This window comes from Heteronotia binoei, chromosome 5 (assembly GCF_032191835.1).
Source record: "Heteronotia binoei isolate CCM8104 ecotype False Entrance Well chromosome 5, APGP_CSIRO_Hbin_v1, whole genome shotgun sequence".
NCBI classification, from domain to species: Eukaryota; Metazoa; Chordata; class Lepidosauria; order Squamata; family Gekkonidae; genus Heteronotia; species Heteronotia binoei.
Genome location: NC_083227.1, coordinates 36,151,692 through 36,178,626, shown reverse-complemented (window position 1 = coordinate 36,178,626; position 26,935 = coordinate 36,151,692). Strand labels below are relative to the sequence as shown.

At 45.6% G+C, this 26,935-nt stretch overlaps 1 protein-coding gene across 1 annotated transcript; it reads right to left on the bottom strand.

Moving 5' to 3' along the window:
* Positions 1–294: 294 nt before the first annotated feature.
* POU5F1 (POU class 5 homeobox 1) lies at positions 295–26,408 on the bottom strand. Its single transcript, XM_060239138.1, has 5 exons — positions 25,054–26,408; positions 6,214–6,325; positions 4,725–4,855; positions 4,132–4,293; positions 295–2,043 (listed from the first exon to the last, which is right to left on the bottom strand). The coding sequence occupies exons 1-5, from the start codon at positions 25,675–25,677 to the stop codon at positions 1,747–1,749; spliced, it is 1,326 nt and encodes a 441-aa protein (XP_060095121.1). The 5' UTR covers positions 25,678–26,408; the 3' UTR covers positions 295–1,746.
* Positions 26,409–26,935: the final 527 nt, after the last annotated feature.

The window sequence follows — 26,935 nt, the reverse complement described above, 5'->3', positions numbered from 1 at the left end:
GAATAATGGATACCACCCTCCTAAAAGACCCTGCTGTCACTCTCAAGGAGAAAACACAGGCATCAGTCCCCTTTTTCAGTTGGATGGTATTCCCCATCTGCTACAACAAGGCATTCCAGAAGGGAAAGGCCAAGAGACTTGCGGAATTGTAGGACACTGTTATAGAAGTTCTATACAGCAGTAAAAACTTGATCTCATGGAGGGGCTGAAGAGAAGAAAGAAAACAAGATCCAAGCCAGGGCACATACCCACTCCACCAACATCAAGAGCTCCTGCTAGAAAACTGCCACACAGTAAGATTAGCAATTTTAATTGGGGGCTGTTATGAGAAATGTATACGTAGAACAGAACAAATTTAAGTTTCATTATGTAAACAAAACAGAACATCAAGAACAAATTTAAATTTCATAAACAATCTCAAGGTAAATCATGAATTTGGGTTTTAAAAAAGACCATCTCAAATTACACACCAGAGGCAACAATACGCATTGAAGAGGTAAGGATGTGTGGGAAAAATGATAAACACTTCCCTACCAGATTAATATTGCTGCAAAGGGTTTAACGGATTTATGAATGGAGCAAGATAAGACAGAAGATTCCATTCAAAACTTTCTGCCTTAGTAGTTTGCGCTGCACCTTTTAATGTGGGTAATTTACAGCATCAAAGAGCAGCCTGGATTTTCAGGGACAGGCAAAAAGGTCCACATGAGAATTCAGTCATTCCTCAACCCAGCCAGAGGGACCTTCAAAAACCATTATACATCTCCAAAGACAACAGACACACACACGGGCTTCAAAACTAATGTCTCTTCCTCCATATTGATTGAGATTGGAAAATAATAGCCGTGTAGGAGAATGGAAAAGGAATCTTTATAGAACCCACGCTAATGGTTCTCCCTAAACCCAACCACTCATTCTGCTCACTGCTACGTCTACAGCTTCTGGAGGACAAATACCTAGTCAAAATAAACTTGATCCAGTCACTGAACTAGCACATGCCAAAATAGCACACACAAGATACAATATAGCCCAGAATGAATTCTTTCAGAATATACTTCCCATGAGGGGGGCAGCTATATGTCAGGAGGGATAAGAGGTCATAGCCTATCCCTTCCCACTGGAGGCAACAATCTCCCCATGCAGGGAGGCACTGCAGCCCCACCATCCCCACCTGCAACTTACAGTGAGACAGTCTGGGAATGGTTTTGACATCTGTAAGTTGATGTGACTATAGTTCCAGTACTTACAAATCCCACATTTCAATGGTGGAATATTACTTTAAAAGTTCTTCTCTTAATCCTGACCATGTATGATATCCTGAAAACAGGATATTCTTTATTCTACAGGGGGAAAGGAAAAAAGCAGTAACAACTGGTTGACAGTCTCCTTCAAAGGAATTATGACAGATTTAACGGTGAATAGCATATAATCGATGAAAAGCACCTTGCAGCTCAGAGGTATTTGATCTATAACCATGATAACAGTAAATTAGATACCACATCCCCTTGCATTCTTGGGTGTGGGAAGTCTTATCCATGTTCCCTAACAAGAATACACCAAGACATGACAACTGACAAGAATACACCAAGAAGTCCTGAATCCCTGGTTTAAAAGACAAAAGCAAGATAAAAAAAATAAGGCTTCCCCCCTTCCCAAGTGACCCCCTGGTTACAAAAAAAAAAAATCTAAAGGTGGCACCCTCCCTGTGATTAAAAAGTAGAAAGGAGAGGTTTGTCAAAGGACCCTTCAGCTTGAATGCATTGTATGGCCCATAACTGGGGCGCCAGATGTGTGGGGGACAAAGGGGTCTCCTTCATGGAACTGGGGGAGGTAAAGGGCTGCAAAAGCAGCCGTGTTGTAGCCCTGTGGGTGAGGAGGAGGGGCTAGCTGGTGGTGGGTGGGGCTGAGCCCAGGGGGTTGAGCTTGAAGTGGCCCATGAGGGAAATTCGGTGGTAGAGGAGAACTGTCATATTCATCCCGAGAGCCAGCTCCTAAATTGCGTTTTCCCTTCTGGCGGCGATTGCAGAACCAAACACGGACAACCTACAGATGCGGGGGGGGGGGGGGGGAGAAACATACAGGTTACTGCCAAAGCAATGCCTCCCCATCTCTGGGCACAGAGGTGCCATTTTATGCCCGCCCTTTATTTCCACCCCCCGCCTTGCAAACTGATCAGAGGCACAAGCCCTCTCCTTTGGACACTGCCCCAGAGGGCATCAGAGAGTCAGCCATACTTCTAGAATCCCCACTTCTAGTCATTTGGAGACCTTGAGAAGTTACGCCCTCTAATCTATGGAACTGGAATAGTGAAAGACATCAAGGATATCAACTCTGAATGCCACTAGTAATTAAAGGTCAATGTGAAACAAGACTCTTTGGGTGAGTGAGCCAGTGGCATAGCACTAAGGATCTGAGAAACACTACCAACTACAAGTTTAAACTTCACTAATGATTCTTAAGCAGAACCCCCCCCCCCAACTTTATCACAGCTTAAACTACTTCAGAGTTCCACGGATAGTAAAATGAGAGCCCCTAATGCCACCCTGAGCTCAAAATGGTACAAGACAACTGAAGGGGTTGGTGAGAAAAGTCTACAGCATTCGGGGCTTTTTCTTTGCCTCCCCCATGCTGTTTCTGGAAAGCAACGATACTCAGGGACAAAACTTCAGGGAGCCCAAAGGGTTGCAACAGAAGAGGGCAAGGCAGGGAGCTTGTCCTTTATCTAGTGCACCTTTTGCTGACACTACAGAAGAGTCAAGCCTAAGAAGTTAGCAGCAATCGCTGGCCGTCTTCTGGCAGCTTGCACACCCATACAGGAACAGAGTTGTCTGCAGCATTTAGTCACATAATGTGAATGGGACTGCAGCTCTGAATACTGCACCATCTGCTCTGCTACCACACCACAAAAATATATGACATAACAAGTTTAAGATGGACTGACAGAAAAAGAAATTTAAATCTGCCCCATTGGGGGCAAGAAGAATCAAATAAGGATTTCTCCCCCAACTCTTATCCGGCCCTTCCTCCAAGAGCTCAGAGTGGCATATGTCAGGGGTGGCCAACAGTAGCTCTCCAGATGTTTTTTTTGCCTTCAACTCCCGTCAGCCCCAGCCATTGGCTATGCTGGCTGGGGCTGATGGGAGTTGTAGGCAAAAAACATCTGGCGAGCTACCGTTGGCCACCCCTGGCATATGTGATTCTCATTTTAATTCTGACTCTGCCCCACCCTGGTTAGCCCAGGCTACTCCAATCTTCCTAGATCTCAGAAGCTAAGCAGGATAAAGCCATGGCTATATTTGGAAGGGTGATCTCCAAGGAATACCAGAGTCACAATGCAGCAGCAGGTAACAGCAAACACCTGACACATCTCTTGCCTAAAAAAACAAGTCTAGCTCACCACCTAGTGGTGCATAATGCTAAAAGAGCTAGAACTTCTGGTGCTGGATAAACTTGAGACCCCCTGGCTATACCATACACAATGCCATAATAATAATTTATTATTATTTTAATTCTCACAACCATCCTTGGAGGGCCAGTCAGGCCGGCAGAGTGATTAGCCCATGGTGAGTTTTATAGTTGAGTGAAGATTTGAACCCATGCCTAGATTAACATTCTAACTACTACACCAATCTGGATCTGTAACTCAGGAGCAAAGAAGAACTGCAGATTTATGCCCTGTCCTTCTCTCTGAATCGGAGCAGCTTGTTTGTTGTTGTTCAAACTCTAGCTCCATAAACCTATTCTTCACCTCCACTGTATATTCATAAGAGATGTGATCAAGGTCAAACCTGAATGGCCTAATGGCTTCTCCAGTTTTCTTCAGTTTAAGCCTGAATTTTGCAACGAGTAGCTCATGATCTGAGCCGCAGTCAGCTCCGGCATACAATCCCCTGTATTTTCCTCCTCCACAACAGACACTCTGTGAGATAGGTGGGGCTGAGAGGGCTCTCACAGCAGATGCCCTTTCAAGGACAACTCCTACGGAGAGCTATGGCTGACCCAAGGCCATTCCAGCAGCTGTAAGTGGAGGAGTGGGGAATCAAACCTGGTTCTCCCAGATAAGAGTCTACACGCTTAACCACTAAACCAAACTGGCACTTAACCACTACACCAAAGAGGCAGGGCACTCACATCCTTCTCCAGGTGGAGGTCATCAGCAATCTGCGAGATCTCCTGTAGGTTGGGCTTGGGGCAGCGCAGGAAGTAAGTCTCGAGTGAGCCCCTCACAGTAGTCTCAATGCTTGTACGTTTGCGTTTCCGAGCCTGGATCAAGGCAGACTCCGAAGCACATAACTGGGAAACAGAGGAGAGCTGTGTCCAGCAACACTGCTCAGATGTTGCAAACCACCCCCCCTCATAGTTGGATGAGCCCCTCCATCCCCTGCTGCAGCCATAAGGATGCCATATCCCAGGTCCTTCAAAGGATTCTTGATGAACCTGCTTTGTAATAAATCAGACCATTAGTCCATCAAAGTTAGTACTGTCTATCAGGCAGGCCATGGCTCTCCAGGCCTCTCATAAGAGGTCTTTCACATTACCCACTATCGCAGCCTTTCAACTGGAGATGTCAAGGACTAAACATGGGACCTTCAGTGTGCCAAGGTGATGCTCTACCACTGAGGCACATTCCCTCCTCAGCTCACACCACGGACTCTACAGTCATGTCCTGATTTTTTTTTTTAAAAAAAAAACACATGCTGTACCTTCCCATCTTGGTAGCTCACCTGCTGGAGGTTTTCATTGCTGTCTGCCTCATGCAACCAGCGCTGAAGGAGCGGTTTCAGTTTGCACATGTTCTTGAAGCTGAGCTGCAGGGCCTCAAAGCGACAGATGGTAGTCTGGCTGAACATCTTCCCTGCAGGAGGACAGAAAGGGGGGGAATCAGGAACACTGGCAACACTTTAGCTGTAGGAACAACAAATCCAGCTTGGAAATTTCAGCTGGAAGTCAAATCCAGCTTGGAAGCCACATGTGGCTCTTGCACACATATTGTATGACTCTTGAAGCTCCCACCAGCCAGCCTGGGAAAGGCATTTGTCTCTTTAAATCACTTCAGCAAACCAGCCAGTGGCTTGGAAAATGCATTTAAAAGTTAAAGTTGCTTTCTTTCCACCTCCCCTCCCCATCTATTTCCCTCCCTCCCTCCAGGCTCTCAACCATCTGATGTTCATGTCTTGCAGCTCTCAAACATCTGACATTTATTCTATGTGGCTCTTACATAAAGCAAATTTGGCCACCCCTGCACTAGACCAACATGTTAACTTATTATGTTTCCTGTCTCCCCCCTCCCCAAGAAGGCCTCAAGGTAAGATACAGGTAAGATAATCAGATAACCAGACCATCGATAACATCTCCAGTGGTTTTAAATGGGGGAAAAGTCCAAAAACACATTTAACCCATCAGCCATTGCACATTACAGTCGTTCTTTCTCAAGTGTCATCTTAAATATAACTGCTTTTTGCAGCATTTCCTAAATACTGCTCAAGTCTCACTTCCCCAGGCAAGACATTCCAGGGGAATGGGGGTTACTACTAAAAATGCGTGCTAAAAATTATGCAGGCTAACAGGTTGAGAAAGGCTTTAAAGGTAAAAACTAATTTCTGGAATGGAACCCAGAAAAAAGCAGGCAACGGATAAAGGGGATTTCAAAAGAAGTGTAATACAGTCAAAGCTGCACACTTTTTTTTAAAAAATGAGCAGCTGGATTCTCTTCAAGGGCAGATGCATATACAGAGCATTACAGTAAAACACCCTCAAGTGTTTATATGGTACTACAAAAATACAAGGTTAAACCTTATAAATCAAATTTCAGGGGGGGAAATTGAATCTGAAAACTCCATGTGAAGACCTACTGAAAAACTGAACTAAACCTTGACTGTAAGAGACCTTCACAACATTTATATTAGGGAATAGACGTAAAGCAAATCAATAACAGATTTGTAAACTTTTTAAACTCTCCAAACCCTAAGTTTTATGCCCTGATATTCAGATAACTTCATGTTTAAAACCATTATTTGTTATAAAAGGATTAAAATAAGTGTAGAAAGGCTTTTCGTAAAAAGATTAAAATATTTTATTGAGGAAGGAAGAAAAATTCTCTTGGAAACCTGATTTTTAAATCAATATCCTTTTCTACTACTCAGGATCAATCTGACCCCCTTTTTTCAGGAAATCAAATCATCTTCACATCTAGCACTTTGCAGGGTTACCCACCATACAGCACACCCAGGGCAAGTCCCACATCTGCCTGAGTGAAGCCCAAAGTGATTCTTTTGTGCTTCAGTTCCTTGGCAAACTGTTCCATTTCTTCTGAGGTGGGAATCTCCTAGGGAACAAGAAAGAGGGGGGAAAGGGCTTCAGTTAGGAAAATGAAATCTTATTTCTCCTTCCACCACCCTACTGCCCGCATAGCTTCTAGCACTGACAACAAATTAGCACTTTACTGGTCTGACCTGTAAGACAGTGTTCTATCAGGTAAACAAGGCCAGTTTACAACAGATCCTGTCAGGTTCCCATTTCCTCAGTGATTCTGCTCAAGGGCCAGTAATTTTTGAAAGACATCAACAGCAAGGCTGCCTTATAACAGCGTCCTTGCAAGACAGCCCAATCAGTCAGCCTAAAACCACTTAAGTGCACTTAAAACTTTTAATGCTAGCTATTTCCAAGAGGTTTCTTGCTATTAGTGCTCGCTTAAAGCACACCACAGGACAGAAGTCTTCCTCAGTGGGTTAAACATGAAGCTGCCTTATAACGAACTAGACCCTTGGTCTATGAAGGTCAGTGCTGTCTACTCTGACTGGAAGGGGCTCTCCAGGGTTTCAGGCAGAGACTTTTCACATCACCTTCTGCTAAGGTTGCCACATCCCCTTGCCTACTAGCAGACGATGGGGGGGGGGGGGGGATAGAGCTGCTAAACCAGGTTGGAAAATTCTTGGAGATTTGAGGAGGACAGGGACTTCAGGGAGGTGCACTGCCATAGAGTCCACCCTCCAAAGCAGCCATTTTTTTCAAGGGAACTGATCTGTGTAGTTTGGAGATGAAATGTAATTCCAGGAAGCTGGCATGCTTGGTGCTTGGGAGGGGCAACAGTGTGAGGGATTCTAGTGTCCTGGCCTCACTGATGGACCTTCTGATGGCACCTGGGGTTTTTTGGCCACTGTGTGACACAGAGTGTTAGACTGGATGGGCCATTGGCCTGATCCAACATGGCTTCTCTTATGTTCTTATCCTTTTAACAGGAGAAGTTGGGGACTGAAGCTGGTACCTTCCAAATGGAAAGCAGAGGCTCTGCCACTGAGCCACACACTCTCCCTAGAACTGGACCAGCTTTTCACAGATGGTAATGCTTTAGCCATTTTTTAAAAATAAAAATCTACGACCTATCACATCAGTGAAACAGAGTTCACAAAGGCTAAGACTCAAGTCCAGTAGCACCTTAAAAACCAACAAGATTTCCAGGGTATGAACTTTTGAAGTCAAAGCTACTTTTATGATGCATTTCCCAACCCACAGCAAGCAACTCTCAGAAATGAGGTGTCTGAGGGAAGAACATTTAACATTTTTTTTCTTGCTCAGACATCCTGAGAACTTTGCCAGAAGGGGTGAAATGCCAATGGAAGAAAAGATAAAGCTAAGCCCTCCCCCATCCCACACCGCCAAGACTATGAGGTCATCTCTATCTACTAACCATACTATAAGGTCACTTCTATTTACCAACCATGTTCCAGACTTCCACAAGGGTAAAGCAACAATCTTTTGATCTAAATGTTGTTATTTCTATTGTTTTCTCTTAACTGAACACAAGTAAAAAATTAAAGGAGTTCACTAGATAAGAGCTAGGCAAGTCCGAGCCTACCGTGGGAATAACTAGGTAGAGCTGGACCAGTCAGAGGCCTACCCTGAATGTCTACACTTCTTGCCAGGAATCTCAGAATTCCTTCGAACTCCAGTTGGAAGCTACCAGGATAAATTCTGACCAATGACTGTTTGGCCCCACCACTCAGCAAAACCAGCAAGAAGTAGAGAGACCTGGGGATTGTGCAGACTTCCGAGAAACTCCCTCTCCCTCCAATCTATGCCAAATTTGTTAAGAGCAGATAATTAGTCCTGTATCCAAAAGTGTAACTTCTTCCAAGGGGTAAATATGGCTTTCCTTTTAGCGGCATGGGCTGCTTTATACGTAAGACTGTTGCATGTGAGACCTCACCACACACAAGAATAATGTATGTGGGTGTTGCTTTTGAAAACCACAATCAGATACTGCCAGCAAGGGATTCAGCCAAATGTACACACAGTTATCCCCATAGCAACACCCTAAGAAGGCCAATCCTAACCAGCTGATGTGTTTCTGTCAGAGTATACTGAAAACTATACTGGAAGCTCAGTTCCCAAGTGTGTGCAGATCTGAGTTATACCACAGCATATGGAGTAAGGAGGATGTCCATCAGGGGTCGTTTTGTAGAAAAATAGGTGGTGGAGCTCATCCAGGGATTGTTATGCAGCTGCACCTAATATTCAATAGACAAGGTGGGAAGGAGGAGGTGGAACTCTCAGAAAGGTTCAGGAGATGCACTCCTGTGAGCTCCTGCTGAATCCAAGGCCAGATCGCCATCCATTTCTTAACTTGAAATGACTACATGTAGGCCCAATCTCAGCAGATCTTGAAAGCTGAGTAGAGTCAGTACTTGGACAGGACACTGCCAAGGAAGACTCTGCAGAGGAAGGCAATGGCAAACGATCTCTGCTTCTCATTTGCCTTGAAAGTGCCCCTTGCTGGAGTCCCTATAAATCAATTGCAACTTGGGAACTCATGTCCGCATGTAGCCCAGGAGCTAATATTTGCCCTAACGGGAAACTTGCAAGTAGCTATTGAGAAGAAGAGATTGGATTTATACTCCGCCCTTCACTTGGGAGTCTCAGAACAGTTTACAATCTCCTTTCCTTCCCCCTCCCCACAAGACATCCTGTGAGGTAGGTGGGGCTGAGAGTGATCTGGCACAAACTGCCCTTTCCAGAACACCTCCTGACAGAGTTATGACTGACCCAAGGTCACTCCAGCAGTTGCATGTGGAGGAACAGGGGATCAAACCCGGTTCTCCCAGCTAAGAGTCCATGCACTTAACCACTACACCTAACTGACAATATACATTGTCAGGGCAAACAGCAGCCCCCAGTAGCCCAGACCCTGACCAAACTGGCACCCTACACACCTGGGTACTGAGTTACCAGAGGGGAGCTCCAGACATGCATCTGACAGAAAGACCTCATGGAAGTAGAAAGACCTCATAAAGCAGGGGTGGGGAACCTCTGTTCCGAGGGCCGTATGCGGCTCTTGAGGTCACTTGGTGTGGCCTTTGGGGATTGCTGGGCTGAACCGAGCCGTGTGGCAGCCTCCCTGGGGCCTGGCTGGCCTGTGAGGATTGTGGGGCCCAGCCGCCCTGTGCAGCAGCCTCCCCAGGGCCAGGCACAGATTACAGAGCCCAGATGTACTGTGCGGCAGCCTCCCTGGGGTCTGGCTGGCCGGCCAGAATGGCTGTAGGGCCTGAAAAAATTACTTTCACAGTTCAGTTTGCACTTGATTATCCAGATGGTGCAACCTAATATGCTAATATTAGGGGATGTGGTCTAATATGCTACTGAGTTCCTGCTGGGCTTTTTCTACAAAAAAGCCAAGCACCTATGCATTTGCCTAGAGCGACGGGCCGGGTGTGTGTGTGTGTGTGTGTGCCAGATTAGGCTCTCCCCACATGACTTCAAATAGAAAAACAATTATTTGCATTAATTTTGCTGGCCTGAATCATTCTCCCTTGGCGGAGCAATTTTTTAAGTTGATAATTTTTTATGGCCCGCTAATGATGTTATAAATATCCATATGGCCCTTGGCAGAAAAACAGTTCCCCACCCCTGTCCTAAAGTATAAATTGGCCTCTACTTGCAACCAGCACAGAAAGCAGTCTACGTGCCTACCCCAGGAAGCTCAGCCGCTTGGTTTTTTCATCATGTGAACCAATCGAAGAAAGCGGAGCCGACACTACTCAGGTGAACTTAGCTCTTAAACACCAGTGGACCTTCCTTTTGTTTGCTTTTGAAGCCATTTTGTCCCTAGACCATTAATGCTTAGGGTTGCCAATCCCCAGGTGGGGGCAGGGGATCCCCTGGTTTTGAGGCCCTCCCCTCGCTTCAGGGTCATCAGAAAGCAGAGGGGAATGTCTGCTGGGCACTCCATTATTCCCTATGGAGACTGATTCCCATAGGGTATAATGGAGAATTGATCCGCAGGTATTTGGGGCTCTGGGAAGGCTGTTTTTTGCGGTAGAGGCACCAAATTTGCCGGATAGCATCCAACATCTCTCCTCAAAAGACCCTCCAAGTTTCAAAAAGATTGGACCAAGGGGTCCAATTCTATGAGCCCCAAAAGAAGGTGCCCCTATCCTCCATTATTTCCAATGGAGGGAAGGCATTTAAAAGGTGTGCAATCCCTTTAAATATGATGGCCAGAACTCCTTTTGGAGTTCAATTATACTAGTCACAACCTTGCTCCTGGGCTCTGCCCCAATGTCTCCTGGCTGCACCCCCAGACATTTCTTGAATTGGACTTGGCAACCCAATTAATGCTTCAAGGAAAGCTCAGTAGCACTACTGCTTGTTACAGTTAAAAAAAACCTGAGTGCTGCTAGTCCTCAAAAAATAGTGTGTCATATCTGCAAAACTGTCCTTTTTTTCCTGCCAGATTTTCATGTTAGCACTCAAATCTTGCCAATATATAATATTCAGACTTAAAAATAAAGAACCTTTTACATGATCAACCACCAAAGCACACACAGACAGATCTAGAGGAGCAAGTGTGTTTAAGAAAGCTGCAAAGCACCCCAAACCAAGAGATTTTACTGCTCTCCTGGAGGGCCCAGGAACCCAGGTTTCCCCCTTCCTCCTACCAATCTCTTCGAATTGACTACAACCTCAGACTAGACCTTCCTTTGTCTGGAGGAGTCAAGCTAATACACAGACTCTCCATCCTCTATTCCTGAAACAAGAGAAGTAAATAAGTACCAGGTGGAAATACCTGGGAGATGCAATGAGGCATCTCTTTTTATTTCAGCAGACTTGTTCTTTTTCAGCCTAGGGCCAAGCTGTCAGCAAGGAACATTACCCAGGAATCTTGTTGCGCAATGGTCGTGGTATCATCTGCATTGAGTGATGGCTTCTGTTTGACCCCTGATGGCCCATTGAAGAGTCTCTCAGAAATCAAATTTTTATCTGAGCCACTAACTGCCCTCCTAGCAGAAAGCCAAAACAAAAAACACAAGGTCAAGACAAGAGATTTTAATCCTTCTCCTTGCCTTGGATGCTTGCTGGGCAGCCCCGGGCCGTTCACGCATGCCCAGCCTAACCTCCCTTGTGGGGTTGTAATGAACATTCAAAAAAGCCGGGGAATCTTGTTAAGACATTTTAGCTCCATTTTGCGGAGAAAAGCAAGATATAAATAAAATACACAAAACTAGCCCACAGCAGTCTCCAACAGTCAGAGACCCTGAAGCAAATTATAATCAGGGTACAATGAAAATTCATATATATTTTTTCTCTCCTTCTCCTCCACACACACTCTTTCCTCATTTATCCCCGTCATCCAACACTGCTGATAAACATAGAGGTTCAGTTCAGCCATTACAGACCTAACCTCTTAATCTGTGTAACTTCCCTCCCCTCCCCCCGCCCCTCCCAAAAAAGATGTAAGCAAATTGCACAGCTATGATTTCAGTTTGAGTTAACTGCAAAATCCAGAGGAGCACTGTTTAGCATGCTGCACTAAGACTCAGGAGTAGAACTAAGAAGTCTGCACTAAGACTAAGACTCCTGAGTAGAGCTACCAGCTCCAGGTTGGGAAATTGCTGGAGCTTTGCAGGCAAAGCATGGGGAAGACAGCTTTTAGAGATTGGAGGGACCTCCGCAGGGTAGGATACTATAGAGTCCACCTTCCACAGCTGCCATTTTCCCCAGGGAACCGATCGCTGTAGTTTGGAGACTAGGCTTGCCATGTCCAATTCAAGAAATATCTTGGGACTTTGGGGGTGGAGCCAGGAGACGTTAGGGGTGGAGCCAGATCAAGGCTATGACAAGCATAACTGAACTCCAAAGGGAGTTCTCGCCATCACATTTAAAGGGACGGCACACCTTTTCAATTCCTTCCTTCCATAGGAAATAATGAAGGATAGGGGCACCTTTTGGGGGGGGGGCTCATAGAATTGGACCCCCTGGTCCAATCTTTTTGAAACTTGGGAAATATTTTGGGGAGAGGCACTACATGCTATATTGAAAATTTGGTGCCTCTACCCCAAAAAAGCAGCTCCCCCAGAGCCCCAGATACGTGGATCAATTCTCCATGATTTTCTATGGGAATAAATCTCCATAGGGAATAATAGAGTTCCCAGCAGACATTTCCCTCCCCTCCCCCCGCTTTCTGATGACCCTGAAGCGGGGGGGGGGTCTCCAAACTGGGGATCCCCTGCCCCCACCTGGGGATTGGCAACCCTATTGGAGACCCCGTTGTAATTCTAGGAAATCTTCAGACCCCTCCAGGTTAGCAACCCTACTCTGAAGACATGGGTTCAAATCCCCACCCAACCATGGAACTCACTGGGCCAGTCACTCTCCCAGACTAACCTACCTCACAAGCAAGATACAATGAGAGCAGGGAACCATCTATATCACGCAGAGAGAATCACTGTGGGCTAAATGTGCGAATGACCAATTAAAAATGGACATAGAATGTGAAGTTGCACAGAAATGGAGGACAGAAGTGACAAGAACTTCTTTGTAGCAGCAAAAGTGCAAATTTTGCACACAATCATGGTGTCAACATGGAAACACATTGTACTTGGAGTGGTGGGGGGTGTGAGAGTGGGGAAAAAATGCTAAAGTTAATTTCAGACATGGCAAAGTAGCCTTAAATATCAGTCACACTCCCCCCTGGAATAAATACCATCTAAAGTCACCCTAGCCCTCATCTGGATAATCCATACTGACTTGATCTCATCAGATCTCAGAAACTAAGCAAGGTCATCCTTGGTCAGTATTTGGAGGGGTGACCACCAAAGTAGTCCAGGTAACTATGCAGAGGCAGTAGGGTTGCCAATCCCCAGGTGGGGGCAGGGGATCCCCTGGTTTGGAGACCCCCCCCCTGCTTCAGGGTCATCAGAAAGCGGGGGGAGGGGAGGGAAATGTCTGCTGGGAACTCTATTATTCCCTATGGAGATTTATTCCCATAGAAAATCATGGAGAATTGATCTGCGGGTATCTGGGTCTCTGGGGGGCTGTTTTTTGGGATAGAGGCACCAAATTTTCAGTATAGCATCTAGTGCCTCTCCCCAAAATACCTCCAAAGTTTCAAAAAGATTGGACCAGGGGGTCCAATTCTATGAGCCCCAAAAGAAGGTGCCCCTATCCTTCATTATTTCCTATGGAAGAAAGGCATTGAAAAGGTGTGCCGTCCCTTTAAATGTGATGGACAGAACTCCCTTTGGAGTTCAATTATGCTTGTCACAGTCTTGATCTTGGCTCCACCCCTAATGTCTCCTGGCTCCACCCCCAAAGTCCCCAGATATTTCTTGAATTGGACTTGGCAACCCTAAGAGGCAGGCAATGACAACCCACCTCTAAATATCTCTTGCCCTATGGGGTCTCCGTAAATTGGCTGCAACTCGAATGCTTTTGCACACGCACACAAAGCCACTCTAAGAAGACACATACTTTCTTTCCTGGACTCTATAGGCCTGCCCAGTAAGAGTTCTAGAAGGAGCCTTGGGATCCTCTAACATGGAGGGGGGTTCTGCAACAGGTACTCACAGGGTTGGGTGGGGGGAATTCCCTGAAGTAGAAATTTGAGGGGAGGAAGGAAACACCAGCTCACACTGACAAGTTCTTCAATGCAGCAACCCAACTGTTCCCTTGTGCCAGAATGAACAGCATGAACAGCTCAGGAACAGAACCGATTCATCTTCTAAAATCTAGGCCAGAAAGACTGGGGGTGGGGGAGGCAGTGTCAGGCAGAACCCTGCATCTGCCCTGATTTATTACAAGTTCTGGGTCGCTACTTTTCCTCTCTGCTTTTTTACTCCCTATCCAAGCAGAAGTGTGGGCAGCCTGCAGACGCATGGTATACTTTACTGCTGAAGCTACTGCTGGTGATGGTGGTGGAAAGGGCCATCAAGTCGCAGTTGACTTACACAGTGACCCCATAGGGCTTTTCAAGACAAGAGACATCCAGAGGTGCTTTGCCATTGCCTGCCTCTGTGTCACGACCCTGGTATTTCTTGGAGGTCTCCCATCCAAACTCTAACCAGGGACGACCCTGCTCAGCTTCCAAGATCTGATGAGATCAGGCTAGCCTGGGCTATTCAGATCAAGGCAAAATTACTGCTGCTCCTCACCCTAAGTGAGCGTAAACGTAGTCCCCTGTGCAAGCACCAGTCATTTCTGACTCCGGGGTGACGTCGCATTATGACATTTTCACGGCAGACTTTTTACGGGGTGGTTTGCCACTGCCTTCCCCAGTCATCTACACTTTACCCCCAGCAAGCTGGGTACTCATTTTACTGACCTCGTTAGTATGGAAGGCTGAGTCAACCTCGAGCCAGCTACCTGAAAACCCAGCTTCCACCAGGGATCAAACTCAGGACATGAGCAGAGCTCAGGACTGCAGTACTGCAGCTTACCAAATGGGCATATGCAATGCTTATAACATTTATTCACTTTTATTTATATCCTACCTTTCTCATCTAACAGGAACCCAAAGAGGACTACATCATTCTCCTCTCCTCCGTTTATCCTCACAACCCCCCTGTGAGATAGGTTAGGCTGAGTGTGGGTGAGTGGCCCAAGGTCACCCAGCGAGAGGTTTGAACCTGGGTTTTCCAGAGCCTAATCTGACACTTTAACCACTGTGCTATGTTGGCTCTCCTCAGAGAATAAAGGCACTCAAGAACTATAAAACTTTAAAGTGATTTAGAAAGTTCTGCAGACATGATAAAACAAATCAATTATCAATCTTCCCTTTTCTGAATGAGCAATGGTGGGCAGGTCTTTTTTTGAGCAGGAACACACAGGAACGCAGTTCTGGCTGGCGTTGCATCGGGGTGTGTGGCCTAATATGCAAACAAGTTCCTGCTGGGCTTTTTCTACAACCCCCCCAGGGTAGGTATGATCTTGTATTTGGGGGGTGGGGTTCCTGTTCATAGGATTGCTGATTGGGGCTGGGGTCTTGATATCTCAGAGTAGGCTGATAAGATCTCTTGCACCCAAGTAAGGAAGGAGTTTCCTCAACTCCTCACAATACCCCAAACATATCAGTTTTATCTCCTGTTTTGTAAATATATCTGGGATGGGCCAGCTCATTTAACAGCTGCACAGAACAGGTGGGGGAGAATGTTTTGGATCAAAGAAGGTGAAGTTCTCGGATCAAAGAAGGTAAAGTTCTCAGATCATTCTGAGATTACAAGAAGATGATCATAGCTTTCAATAGAAACCTTTGAATGGGAACCCTGAAGGGTTGCCACCATACATTCCCAGCATTGCTCCTGTGTTGTTAACAGCAAAAGTTCAACAGGTGAAGCTTTTTGCTACACAGCATTGGAAAAAGTGCAGAAAAGGACAACTAAAATTATTAAGGGAATGAAACACCTTCCATATGAAGAAAGGGTAAAAAGCTAGGGCTCTTGGAGAAATGACAATTGAGAGGTGACATGATAGAGGGTTACAAAAGTTACGCATGGGATAGAGAAGCTAGAGAAAGAAGTACTTTTCCGCCTTTCTCACCATACAAGAACTCTCAATGAAATTAATGAGCAGTAGGCTTAGAACTGATAAAAGGAAGTACTTCTTCACCCAAGAGGTAATGAACATGTAGAATTCACTGCTACAGAAAATGGTGGCAGGCTGCTGGCTACAAGTATAGGTAGCTTCAAGAGGGGAATGGATAAACATATGGAGCAGAGGTCCATCAGTGGCTATTAACCACAAAGTATACATGTAACACTGTCTGGGGCAGTGATGCTCTGTATTCTTGGTGCTTGGGAGGGCATAGTGGGAGGGCTTCTGGAGTTCTGCCCCAGCTGGTGGGCCTCCTGATGGCACCTGGATTTTCGTCACTGTGTAACCCAGAGTGTTGGACTAGATAGGCCATTGGCCTGATCCAACATGGCTTCTCTTATGTTTTTATATTCAGAGATGAAGGGATATGAAAGGCAGCTGCTTTGGCCTCTGAATGCCAGGGTGCTGTGAGACACAGAACCAGGAACAAAGGCCACAAACCCCAAGAAGTCCAATCTGAGTTTCCCCAGTCAGGGCAAGATTCAAAGTTATAGTTCCAAGTGATCACTTTCAATATTTACGCAGGCTCACAATGCACAAACCCTGACAGACAAGATGGACCCAGGTCCAAATCCTCACTCTGCCATGGAAGCCTGTTGGATGCCTCTGAGTCAGTCTCTAACCTACCTCACAGGATTGCTGCGCAGATAAAATAGAGGGACAACTATGTTTAGAGCCACACTAGGTCTCTTCTGTGAAGAAAAGCAGGGTATAAACATTTTTTGAAAACAAGAGGTTCTTGCTTCCCAGTATCCAACTAAGTAGATCACAAGCCTCAAAGAAGAGCATTTTCTCCCGCCACTGCACTCAGATCTTCCCATTTTCACTTTTCAATCTCACAAAAGTCTAGAGGGCAGCTTCACACATTATGCAAAAGCAATGGAAGCAACACACAATTTACCTCTTATTTTACCCCACAAGAGGCAGAAAAGAATCCCACCGCTCACACCAGGGGGGGATGAGTTATAAATCAAATCAATCAACCAACCAACATGTTTCCTATTTTGGCACTTCATGACTCCATTCTCAGAAGAAACAACTTTCAAACCCCCGTCCTTTACACAACCCGCCCCTCACAGTTCCTAGCCTTGTTTTCAGTCCCAAAGCGCTGGTTCTGGAATGCCACGAAATAATAATAAGTGCAAGTCTCTTTTTTTTTGTGCTAGGAGGTGAGAGTTTTACTAGTTCCTCTTTCTAGCAGACACTGATTTGCCTAACTTAGTCATTAGGAAGCCGCTGTTTGTCCAACCAAAGCATCTGCAATGAGACAGGTTAAAAACGTGAACACTGTAATCGGTTCACAAGTGCCTTGAAGCATGCACAAAGTTTCTTTAACCACCCAGCAATCACTGCTGTGCCCTCCTATACGACTGGGACTAGGGTTCAAGGCTGCCAGTTTGTAGCTAGCCCCACCACCTTCCTAAAGAAAAATAAACACCTTCACCCATTTTGCCTCTCTCCACCCAAGAATACCACCTTGCTTTGAATAATCTGGTGCTCTGTCTCCACCCTCCCCAGCTGCAAGCATTGAACCCTCCTGACAAGATTTTGGGAAGGGAAGACTTGGCTGGGAATGGAAGGCTTCTCTTTCAATTTCAAGGGAAAGGATAGAGTTGGGATGCCCCAGGAGCCAGAAAGATGTGAAAGTTTCCAGAAGCTCACCAGGCTCCGTTAGCATAAAACCTGTTTGGGAGAAGCCCTTCTGTTCTTGAAAGTGCCCCTTTGACAACCCACAGTGCTGACAGCTTCTCCTGTAGCTAAGCCTGTTTGCTCACTGATGTGCTTCCACCCAAGTCCTTCTTTTGTGCTGGGAAACATGTGGCTACCCCCCACGTTCCTTTGCATTTGAAAAGGCTACTCTAGGCTGTTCTTGGTGGTCAAGAGGGCAGAGCTTTTAGATTCCGAACTCAAGAGCTACCCAGCTTGCTGTTCTGAGACAGATGGAAATGTACTGCTCTACTTTGTAGCAGAGATTTTAAAAAATATTCAGCAGAGAACTCTCGTCAGAAAACATAATAAGCAAGAATTATGGGTAATAAATTAAAAACTCTGGAAATATAGGAAATGGCAGAGAAAGGAATTACTGGGGTCTGTTGCAGCTTTAACCACCTGAGTCACCACCTGGCATTACCAGTAAGGTTACACATCTTGCTCTTTACCATATGGTGGCCATTTTAACACACGCTCATACATTCAAATGGCAGCAGAAAGCAGCAACTGTGAAACCCGGATCTCCAAACCTGCTCTGCAGTGGAGATCTAGAATTCTCAGAACCCTCATAAAAGCCAGCATTCCTGCCATTATTTGGGTGGGGCAGGGAATAAAAGAGAGAAAGCCAGTTCATGCCATCCCAGGCATCAAAATCATTATCATTGGCTGAACCTGACCAAGAAGAAGATGATATTGGATTTATATCCCGCCCTCCACTCCGAATCTCAGAGTCTCAGAGCGGCTTACAATCTGCTATGTCTTCTCCCCCCACAACAGACACCCTGTGAGGTGGGTGGGGCTGAGAGGGCTCTCACAGCAGCTGCCTTTTCAAGGACAACTCCTACGAGAGCTACGGCTGACCCAAGGCCATTCCAGCAGCTGCAAGTGGAGAAGTGGGGAATCAAACCTGGTTTCCCAGATAAGAGTCTACACACTTAACCACTACACCAAACTGGCTCTCAGATTAACTTAATAGAATTTTTTAAATTCAGATATTATAAGGATATAGCAAGATCATGTGGTAGGTTTTTTTTTAAGGACTTGGTTGTTTCTGACAAAAAAAATTAGCGGCAAAAGTAAATATCCCTATAAATCTAGTGTAATTTACTATCTGTTTGATTACCTGGGATAAGAGTCATTGTAAATTAATCTCTCATGTTTTGCACATTGGCCTCAGCAGCAATGAGCCAGCTGCTAAAGAAGGCTGGTCAAAGCAAAGTGAAAAAATGGGGAGATGGAGATGCTGATTCGAGTTAATTGACAAAGCACAAGTCCTGAGACAGGAAGCAGGAATTCACTACAGCAACAGCAGCATCTTATTATGCCAATATCTCCAAATTTGTTTATGTTATTTTCTAACCTTTCAACTTCATTCAGGTGAAATCATGAATTAAAATAAGTTGTTTGAAGAGTGCTGGAGAGAAGAATTGTACTTTGTCTAAACGGTCTTGGTGGAATTATCTCACAGTTCAGTTCCAAAATATACTAAGTGGCAGAAGGCACTGGGTTGTAAATTAAATTCAAGTGTTTGGTCTTTTTGTTATCTAAAGGTTTCTTATTTTAAGGAAAAAATTGTAAAAAGTTGCAGAAATAAATATGACTCCATTAAGGTTAACTAGAATTTAGGGAAATTGTGCTAACACTTAATTTTGTGAAGTCAAGAGCTGGTTCTTCTTTGGTGACATTGTAGGAGGGCAAAACATTTTTGAAAAATGATTAATGCACTTTTAGAGCAACTTGGGTACAGATCAAGGTTCAATTGAGCTGCTGTTACTTAACTATGTGGCTACTGTTCCACAAAAATGGAATACTGTTGCACTTTGCTTTATAACAATGACAAGACTCTTCTTTGTGAAATGCTGGAAACTAAAAAAAATCCCCCCCAAAAGAGACTGGATTCTAAGGAAACATACAGCTCTACAACATGGTCAAGTTGTAGGGTTGCCAATCCCCAGGTGGGGGCAGGGGATCCCCCAGTTTGGAGGCTCTCCCCTTGCTTCATGGTCATCAGAAAGCAGAGGGGGGGGGGAGAAGAAATGTCTGCTGGGCACTCCATTATTCCCTGTGGAGACTGATTCCCATAGGGTATAATGGTAAGTTGATCTGCAGGTATCTGGGGCTGGGAGGGGACTGTTTTTTGAGGCAGAGGCACCAAATTGTCAGCATAGCATCTGGTGTCTCTCCCCAAAACACCCACCAAGTTTCAAAAATATTGGACCATGGGGTTCAGTTCTATGAGGCCCCAAAGAAGGTGCCCCTATCCTTCATTATTTCCAATGGAGTTCAATTATGCTTGTCACAACCTTGTTCATGGCTCCACTCTCAAAGTTCCCAGATATTTCTGAAACTGAAGCTGGCAACCCTATAAAGATGTCTGGAAACTGTAATAGTGAGGAATTATTTTTTCCAAAAAGTAGAAGCAATGAGATCTTACCCACAAACCTGTGAAAGAATGCATAGGGGGTTTTTTTATTTTAACAGTAGAAACTGAGAAGGAAGAGGCAGTTCAATCGGTTTAGGCATACAGTTGAGATGTTCTGTTAACTGCACACATTCTCAAAATATGGAGGGGAGTGCGGCAGGAAAGATGTTGCAAGATACCATAAAAAGCGGGGAGGGGAAGAAGGTAAGGGCCACTGGGTTGCTGGGGAAAGATTGTTAGGTTTCCTCCCCCCACCTCAATAAATTCTGTAACTGCAACACCTGAGGACACAACCAGGTTGCACAAGCTAAGTAAGCTACGGTTTGGGGCCTCAAATTATGAGGGGACTCTAAATAAAACATTAAGATTTACTAGATCACCACTGGGTTGTAATTGTCTTAAACTTGACAAAGATTAGTGCCTCAGTTTATCTTAAAACAGTCCTATTTGGAGAAAATATTTCTCATGTCCTTAAATCAAACAAGGAACCAGACAGCAGAACTTCTGGGGAGGGAGCAGATGAGTTAAACAGAAAGGGAGGCAGTGATGCTCAGATAACGTTCAGCAGCCATACCAGCCAAGCCATAGATTCTCACACACAGGGACCAAATGAGTAAGATAAAGTTTAACTTGAAGAGAAGACAATTGTGTGAGGTGATATGATAGCCATCCTCAAGTATCTGAGAGGCTGCCATACAGAAGATGGAGCTGAGTTGTCTTTTGTTACCTTTGGAACAGAAGCAACACATTGAAATTAAATTGAAAAAGTTTTTGGACAAATATTAGAAGAATTTCCTGACAGAGTAGTTCTTCAATGGAAAAGGTTTCCTCTGGAGGAGGTGGCCTCTCCTCCTTTGGAGATTGTCAAGCAGAGGCTAGATGGCCATCTGACAACCACATTGTTTCTGTGAATTTAGACAGATCCTGAGAGGGAGGGCAGGAATGGATGACCCACTGCTCAGCTCTAGTGGTCCTTTCTTATATGCTCAAGGCAAAGCCAATTGACACTTTGGGGTCAGAAGGAATTTTGCTCCAGGCCAGGCTGGTCTAGGGATCCTGGGTTTTGTTTTTGTTTTTTTGCTTTCCTCTGGGCATACAACAGGGGTCACTGGGATATTGTGGGGGGAAGGTAGTTGCGACTTCCTTGCATTGTGCAGGGGCTGAACTAAATGACCCTTGGGGGCCCTTACAGCTCTATGTTTCTCTGTCCACATATTCACCCACGAAACATGTACTATGTGGCTATCAGCTGTAACACTGCTGGAATGTTCATCTTGCACTTAGAAAGAATACAGCATTCCCCAAGCAACATTAACGTCTTATTTTAACTATTTGCTTTTACATTCTCACCGCAAGTGGTGGGGGAGTCAAATCATGGATGGTTTTATACCGCTGAATGAGAAGAGAGGTTTGGCAGAACAGATGGGAGACAAATGAGCCATCCAAAACATTTTACCTTTCCCAAAAGCTCTGGTAACAACTCACCAGTTACCAATATTTCCAATAACCAAGAATCCAGTCCCAATTCAAAGAGTAAGACAACTGTATTCTCACACATGCTTTCACAGCCTACCCTATGAAAAAATTTAAAATGAGTATTTCACATAGTCAAGAAATCCTTAGAATCTTCTGTCTCAATTCACTACAAATCTTCAGGGCAGCCTTGAATGCACCAATACTTAGTGGAGCTTAGCGAAGGATTGCCAGAAAGAATCTAAAGCAGCACTGTTTTTCCAGCCAATCTCACCTTCACAGACACACAAAAATAAAGTGGCACATGGCAAGCAAGTTAAAGATCTCCCAAGGATGTTAAGCTGGTGGATTTGAGCAGTTCTAGGTAAAAGCCATAAAATCACCTGTTCCCCAAATTCTAATGTAAACTAGCCTAGGATCTCAGCACCAGTGTATTAACGCAGCTGCCCAATATCTTGAAACTCCTAATCGTTAAGCCAGTCTCAAGAATTAACTAGTATCACTTATAAGATATGAATGCCCAGGATTCTTAAAAATAAAACGCATGAACAAACTGTCTTCAGGCAGCCTCAGTCTCATCCACCTTCACTCCAGACATTTTCCCCACATGCCTCAGTTGCCTCTCTTCCACCCCATAACACTTGGACAGCCAGTCTGCTACTCTGTTCCCAATCTTTAGGGATACCACACTGGAATTAGTTTCAGAGGACAACCATGTTGGTCTGCAGTTGAGTCAATTCAAGTCCAACAGCACCTTAGCAACCAACAAGTTCGGGGTACAACTTGATGGCACAATACACACCACCATGCAAGGGTCAAAGCTCCCTCTGCCAGATAATGGATACTTTGTCAGGTGTCTGATGAAGGCAGCTTTGACTCTCCAAAGCTTATACGCCCCCACCCCAATCTTGTTGATCTCTAAGGTCTCAAAATCTCCAATCTAAGATCTCAAATCTAGCAGTTGTATTGCAATTCTGCAGCCACATCATCTTCAAAATCACACTGAAGTGAGGCGCAGGAGAACAGCAACTAATTCCCAAAAGTAGCAATCAGAACACAACCATGCTTCTTAGCCAGAAAACCACTTCCACCTAAATTCTGACATGCCAGACTGGACTAGAGCAGCGTGTGCAAGGGAGATGGAGGAACACCCTTTACAAAATGTTGCCGGGTGAGGAGAACACTGATTCAGCTTCAGGATGCTCTCTTTCTCATGGGTACCCTTGACAGGACTTACCTGAATTAAAATTCTAGGACTGACCTAACATTAAAACAGGTTCCATGGCCACATAGCCCTGAGGTAGGGTTAACATGACATTTTCAATTATGCCTGTTCCAGTGGGGCTCCACACACAGAATCTGAGCTAATTTCAAGATGTATCTCACTTTTGCTCTTTCCTATGCTGCGGAATAACACACCCACAGTGCACTCCTAAACAGAGTTACACACTTCCAAACCCACTGTTAATTTCAAGAGGGACTAGACAACATTCTTTACAAGAATTTTAATTTGGGGTGGGGGGAGAATCATGATATAGAGTTGTAAATTATATGGAGACAATGGGATGCTACAGACATCCCCAGTAAAGCATACTAGGACTGTATTTAATATTTATTCACCAACATAGATTTTGAAACAGGCAGACAACAGAAGCAGGAAGCTACAGCCAGTGGCTTTAAAAGAGGACATTCCCAAAGGACAGATTATTAGCCATGATGGTGGCTTGGTGAAACTTCCATGTCAAGAAGCAACAAACCTTGGAATACCAGCTGCTAAAACACAAGAAAACTATTACTTTTGTACTGTTTCCAGGCTTCCCAGAAACACTGGGATGGCCACTGTTGGAAAAACATGATTAACTAGATGGACTTTAGTCTGATCCAACAGAGCTCCTCCTATCTAGTAACAAAATTGAGAAGGAAAGGGCCAACAGTGTGAATTTTACAGTCAATCAAGAAAAGCCTGATTAAATCCCCTTTTGCACTTTAAGAGATGGCCTTGAGAAAATTATTCTCCCAGCCTCCATTCCCCCCTCTGGGAAAAAGGCTATAGTGACCAAGAAACCTTACAGGGCTGTTTTGAAGCTGTTACCATAAGGCAGCTCACACCTTAACATTTAGAAAAATAGTTAACTGCATCATTTTTTCATCTGAAACAGTAAATCAACATTCACCCTAACCTTCCCTGCTTTCCCGTTTTTCAGACTCTTAAGCTTCATTGCGCAGAGGCCTGTCATTCTCTATGTTAACTGTTATTTCTATGTTAAAGACATCATAAAACTGATTACAGTATTTTTTTTACTTCATTTATATCCCACTTTTCTCCCCAGTGGGGGGCCAAAAGAGCTTACAACATCCTCTCCTCTCTGTTTTATCTTCACGACAACTCTGTGAGATAAATTAAGCAGAATATCTGACTGGCCCGGAAAGCTTTCATGGCACAAGGGTGTTTTTTTTCCCCAAACATGACCCTCCCCGCTCCTAGTCCAACACTCTAACCCTACAAGGTTCCGTTTTCCACAACTGTCAGCCACCCTCATGGCCAACCAACATGGTAGATCATAATAATCCCCAGTTTCTGAAGAGCAAAAATCAGTCTGAAAGAATTATTACCTACACCCCAATTTGAATAGTAGGTCCAGACACAAGGGCTCTGGAACAATTCTACCAGCCCTGTCACTGTAGCACTGCAAAGGTGGGGATGCTACACCTGATGAAGTTCTGCCCTCTCCAGATTTCTTAGCTAATGTGTCCAGACACAGTATCAGATACTGGAACCCAGAAGAAGAAGCCATCCATCATCCAGGATGTCAGGACTCAGTTTGCCTCAACGCTGAGCAGCGTCACAACAGTCTTCTCAGGGTTCCAGTCACTTTTACTTGCAAGACGTGCTTATTGAAACATTTTTATTTCATCATTTCCTTTGGCTCAATGCATTTTAAAATACTAATTAAGACAAAGGATAAACCCCTAATCCCCCTCCCCAAAACACACACCACATTGACAACCCCATAAAGTATGTTAAACAAGGTGAGATGGCAGATCACCCAGGGGCACCACCACCCAAAAAGCTGCCTAATTTAATCATGGATTTAAGTTCAAGGCTTGTGACTACAGGTCTAGCATTCTATCCCCTAACCCCGCCTGCCCTACAGATTTAATTACCAAGCCTTGACAAACCTAGAAACTTCATCGAGTCAGCCTGAGAAGCACATAGCCACCTTGCAAACAACATCCTGCAGTAGTACAGAAAAGCTGGTAACAATACAATACAAATTAAGCAAGACATGTCTAAGAGCTAGTTTGCCTAAAGCACGTGGTCATGCTGAACAGAAAAACAAACAGCCTGAAGACAGGACCCCACGTGGCTACATACCAGTATTAGCACAGACCTCTTAATGAAATCCTGGGAGGATAGCCTTTGCTATCAAAAGTTACGGGACAGTCTCCATTCACTGCCTCTGGAAAAGCAGGCTACTCCACACCCAGAGCAGACAGTGGTCCCAGAAGGGTCACAAAACATTTACAAAGTCATCAGAGGCCCTTTGAGGTCTCCTCAGCCCTTACCATCACAACTTCCTTACCTCATCGCCGCTGCCCACTTCTTCTTTGACTTCTCCAGAGACTATAATGGGCTCCTCAGGGCTCCTGCTGCCATCACTTCTTCCGGGGCTGCTGTCAGCGCTGCCAACCTTCTCAGGCTGGCTTGCAGGGCTGCTGGGAGGCTGGAGATCATAGCCAGGTGACATGGTCTCCCGGCTGTTGCCAGGTGCCCCTGTACGGGCTAAGGTGGGAGGCACAAGGCAGCCTCCAGCCCAGGACTGTCCATAGTAGGGCCCTGGCTGGTCACAGTCTTGTTCCACCTTGATCTCAGGTTTTGGGCCTGGGCAGGCCTCTCCAGACTGAAGGACCCCATAAGGCCCCATCACCACCCCAGGATGGTGACCCCAAGCATCCCCAGCAGCTGAGAAAGGGTACCAAACTCTGGGAGCATCTCCTCCACCAGGGAGGGATTCCACCACCCCTCCCTGAGGCCCATAGTCAGGCTTAAATCCGTAGCCCTGCCCAGGAGGGGCCCCATTGAAGGCTTCAGGCAAGAAGCCCCCAGCAGTTTCATGATGGGAAACAGCAGGAAGGTTATTCAGATGGAGGCTTTGGACAGGGAAAGGGTACGAACGCCCCAGTTCTCGACCCAAGTGCCCTGCCATAGTGAGAGAGAGGGATGAAGCTTAGGAATCTAGAAGGAGAGGGCACACCTGAGGCAAAAACAAAGCAAAAAAGAAACCTGCAAAAAGTGGCAGAACACCAATAGGGACCCTAGGCAGCCAACCCCAAGAAGCAGTCCCCAGTGCCTCTCCTACTGCCCCCCACTCACCCAAGACTTCAGGCAACAAAGTGCAGCCAATCTTCCACGCTTTTGCGGGCCTTACCACGAATCCAAGAAATGCTGAAGCCACGGAATTTGTAGGGATCCTTAATCTGAATGTAAGTGATGATAAGCAACTGTGACCAGCACAGCTTCAGCCAAATAGCGGTGGGGGAGAGGAAATATATAGGAGGTTAAATAGCTACGGGGAGCGGGGAGGGCGAGAGAGGAAGCAAATTAAGTTGGAGGCAAGATCCAGCTACCCAGGCTTTTTTTAAAAGTTAGAGAACCCGCCTTCTCCTGTAAACCGCCTTGGAAACCCGGGAGTTCTAGAGACTAGGAAGGGAGGGGAGGGGAGAATCCACAAGAAACTCAACTAAGGATGGAATGAAGAAAAGGAGCCAAGAAGAAATGAAGCTAGTCAAGAGAAGAGCTTGGCAGGGAAAAGGGACCCAAAGGACTCAGGAGAAGCTGAGAAGAAAAAAGAGGGCACTTCCCACGGACAAGAAACCCGCATGTCTGGAGGCGAATGGGTCTGAAAAAACTGAAGGTCCGCCATCCTAAGCTTTCAACAACTCCTGGCCTCATAAACCCGCCCCGGCCACGCCTCCCCTCCAGGTACCGGCCAAAGAAAGGTGTTGGTGGGCTGGAGGGGGGAGAGGTTTCCATGCATGAGGCAACCCCCATTCCTCCCCATTGGTAGCTTCAAAAGCCCAGTCAAGGTGGAGTTCTAATGGAGCCTCTGCGCTTCCCTTCCCCCTCCCACCAAAGCCATGGTCCTTCTCAAGGACCATTCTGCAGCCCATCAGGGCCTATTGAGGCCTAGACAATAGAGCCTTGGACCCGCCCTGGGGGGAAAGCTAGAGATTGCTGTGCGAGATGGCGGGGGGGGGGGGGGAGAGATTTGGGAAGAAGCGATAGAGTGCTTCAAAGACGAAGGGGGAAACGAGGGAGGAGACTTGAAGTCTCAAAAGAGGGCCCACACAGGGACCAGCACTCCTGGGTTTCTTGGCTGGGGAGGGGGAGACCAACAGTATCCCCCCTCCCTAAGAAGGGGGTCTGCGGGAATGGAGGGAGATACAAGAAAGCTTGGGTGACTC

What these genes read in the sequence shown, in the direction of transcription:
- POU5F1 (XM_060239138.1), bottom strand. Translation starts at nt 25,677, where the DNA reads ATGGCAGGGCACTTGGGTCGAGAACTGGGGCGTTCGTACCCTTTCCCT. An exon ending in GCAATGAAAACCTCCAGCAG is followed by an intron (nt 4,294 to 4,724) that starts GTGAGCTACCAA and finishes TCTGTTTCCCAG; the next exon opens with TTATGTGCTTCGGAGTCTGC. An exon ending in ACCTCCACCTGGAGAAGGAT is followed by an intron (nt 2,044 to 4,131) that starts GTGAGTGCCCTG and finishes CCGCATCTGTAG; the next exon opens with GTTGTCCGTGTTTGGTTCTG.